Here is a 3111-nt window from a genome sequence, read left to right as displayed (position 1 = left end):
ACAAACATATCTCCTACTAAGTTATGCATTGAAAATTACAATATGAGAAAGCCCGTTGTAATAACACACATAGTTGTTTTATAAGCCTAGTAAGTTGTTTAATAAATGAAGTACTATTAAAACAAATTGTCATTGTCTGGCGTCACTGCTTTCTTACACAAGGTTTGTCACCTTACAGTTGAAAGTTTTGTATTACATCAGCGTGTAAATAAAAAAATGTCTGTCAACAACCAAAAAAGCAAAAACCCAAGAAAAAAAAAATAAACGGCGACGATGGCGTTCGAAAGGAGCATTTTCGTCTTTCGTTGTTTGCATATGTACAATATCTAAAGTTCTCAAGCGACTTCGGAAAATGCTTTTGAGCTTTGATTTGGTGAGTGGGCATGGAAGCTTTGCAGCGATGAGGTGGCTTATGTTTTTCGTCTTGCCGCAGCTCCTGTCCGTGTCAGCGCGTGCGTCCCCTTCCAGCCGGCGACACGATGACGGCGCAGCTTTGCTCCGGTTTACGGGCCGCGAGCTACCATCCGCCACGCGCTCGTCGACCACAGTGTTGCCCGCTGGGATCAAGATCACAGAGGACCTCGCTCGTGCTGTGCCATCAACAGCGACATCAACGGAAGCGCCTACAAAGGGACCCCCCCGGCTACAGCGCGCCAGTGGGCATGGAAGCTTTGCAGCGATGAGGTGGCTTATGTTTTTCGTCTTGCCGCAGGTTAGTAGTCGTAAACCTTGCCACTGTTTTAGGTCGAATTATGTTTGCCTAGTTGTGCTTCCATGCCCCGGAGCTTTTATTGAATCTTTTAGAGCGTGTATTGAATCTTTCAGCGCTTTGTTGCTTTTGTTGTCTGGGGATGTAGAGACGAACCCAGGCCCTATGAGCAAGCAACAAGAGGATGAATTCCTTGCGCTTGTGCAGACGGTCGCGAAACTTCAGAGTAGCCTTGCTCTTCTGCAACAAGAGGTAAACCTACTAACACAGAAAAACATAGAAAGCGAAAAATCTGCTTCCGCTCTAGAAGAACGCGTTATCAACCTAACAACTGAACTCGACTTACTAAAGCAGAAGGAAATCGGTAACGTCACACCTACCGAACCTCAGCTTACTACAGCTCTAAACGAACTTTCGCAGCTGAAAACTCGTTGTGACGACGCGGAGGGCAGATCCCGTCGTAACAACCTTCTATTTTTTGGCGTAACTGACACCGATAGGGAAACGTGGGCCCAGTCCGAGGGCTTGGTAACCGGCCTGCGTTCCAGTAACCTAGGCGTAAATATCGAATCAAGCAAAATTGAAAGAGCGCACCGCTTGGGAGCGTTCAATCCACAGAAATGTCGCCCTATAATTGTGAAGTTTTCATCATTTAAGGATAAAGAGGGCATTCTTTCGTCGGCATTTAAGCTCAAAGGAACACGTGTAGCCATCAGTGAAGATTTTCCCATTTCTGTCCGACTTGCGCGCCGTCACCTTCTTGATTTTGCCAAGCCTAAAGGCACGACTTACAAGCTGCGTCACGATAAGCTGTTTTTAGATAATAAGTGTTATGTATATGACGCCGCTCTTGGTGCCGTGAAGGAAAAAAGTGCATAGCAATGCCAGCGTTCATTTCGTTTTTCGTCACCCAATCAACCTGCAAAACGCCGTGATATCTGTAACAAACCTTCTTATCATTCTATTTTATTTACTAATATTAGAAGCTTGATACCAAAAAGAGATGATGTAATTTCCTTGGTTGAGGCTTGCAACGCAGATTTCCTTGTGCTTTGGCTAAGCCCCGATATATCCGATACTGAACTTTTTCCTTTGTGTCCAAACCTTCGTGTGTATAGGTGTGATAGATCCGCTAGGAGGGGGGGTGGTGTGCTTTTAGCTATAAATAATCACATTCCGTCCCGGGTTATACCAATTCTTACTGACTTAGAAGTTGTATTTGTGTACGTCGCTACGACGCCCCCCGTAATAGTGGCTGTGTGCTATAGACCGCCAGATAGTGATAAAGAATTTGTTAACAAGCTATATAAGTGTATTTCTGAAATCACCACTAAATACCCTAACGCCTTTGTTACTCTCTTTGGTGATTTCAATTACCCGAACGTTGACTGGTCTGCCCTCTCTTCTAGTTGCGCATTGTCTCAAGAATTTATAGACTTTTGTTTAGATTTCAACTTTACGAATGTTATCACTCAGCCTACTAGGATTACTAATCATTGTAGCAATATACTCGACTTGTGCTTAAGCCAAGACCCCTCACTCTTCAGTAACATCACATACTTACCCGGCATTAGTGACCATCTCGTCATCGATTTAACTCTCTCTCTCTCTGCTCCTCGTAGATCACATTACTGCAAATTCATTCGCAATTACGCGAAAGCTGATTACGCATCAATCAACTCGAACCTCGAAGATTTTTATCATACTTTCTCAGTTAACTGCTGGGAAAGAACGGTTAATGAAAACTGGACTCTATTCAAAGATAAAATGATCTACCTAATCGAACGCTTTATTCCACTGACCCGTATTATATCTGACAACACTAACCCTTGGTACAATAAAACAATTCATAGTCAATCCAATAGGAAAAAAAGACTCTATAAGCGGACTAAGGCTGTCAACACTACGGCTTCTTGGAACGCCTACTACGAATGCGCTAGGGCTTATAAATCAGCAATAAATCACGCCAAAACCAAATTCTATAGTATCGACCTCCCCAACATACTAACCACGAAACCGAAGAAGTTTTGGAAAATAATCAATCCGGCACTTTCACTTCCTTTGCAATTTGTAGATGACGACGGACTTCCGCTTTCTGATAAACACGGCGCTCTTGCTATTAACAATTTCTTCTGCTTCATCTTTACTAACGAGGACTTACTAAATATTCCCGACTCGTGCCAATCCACTCACCCTCTCATGGATCCTATCGTAATTGACCGTACTGGAGTACTTAAGGCTATAGATCAACTAAAGGTGTCCTCCAGCTCCGGAGATGACCAAATTAACTCTAAGGTATTAATAAACACTAAACACATTTCTTCCACTTTCCTCTGCAACATATTCTCTCAATCTCTTAAACTCTCTGAAGTACCATCAGACTGGAAAGTTGCTAACGTCAT

At 43.3% G+C, this 3111-nt stretch overlaps 1 protein-coding gene across 1 annotated transcript; it reads left to right on the top strand.

Moving 5' to 3' along the window:
* The first annotated feature begins 273 nt into the window (after window positions 1-273).
* Window positions 274-1646, top strand: LOC120840813. The gene is made up of 2 exons (XM_040211539.3): window positions 274-278; window positions 421-1646. The coding sequence occupies exons 1-2, from the start codon at window positions 274-276 to the stop codon at window positions 1586-1588; spliced, it is 1173 nt and encodes a 390-aa protein (XP_040067473.3). The 3' UTR covers window positions 1589-1646.
* The last annotated feature ends 1465 nt before the right edge of the window (window positions 1647-3111 follow it).

This window comes from Ixodes scapularis, unplaced genomic scaffold (genome assembly GCF_016920785.2).
Source record: "Ixodes scapularis isolate PalLabHiFi unplaced genomic scaffold, ASM1692078v2 PGA_scaffold1__304_contigs__length_218370807, whole genome shotgun sequence".
Classification (NCBI taxonomy): Eukaryota; Metazoa; Arthropoda; class Arachnida; order Ixodida; family Ixodidae; genus Ixodes; species Ixodes scapularis.
This window is presented reverse-complemented; position numbering and strand designations above follow the sequence as displayed.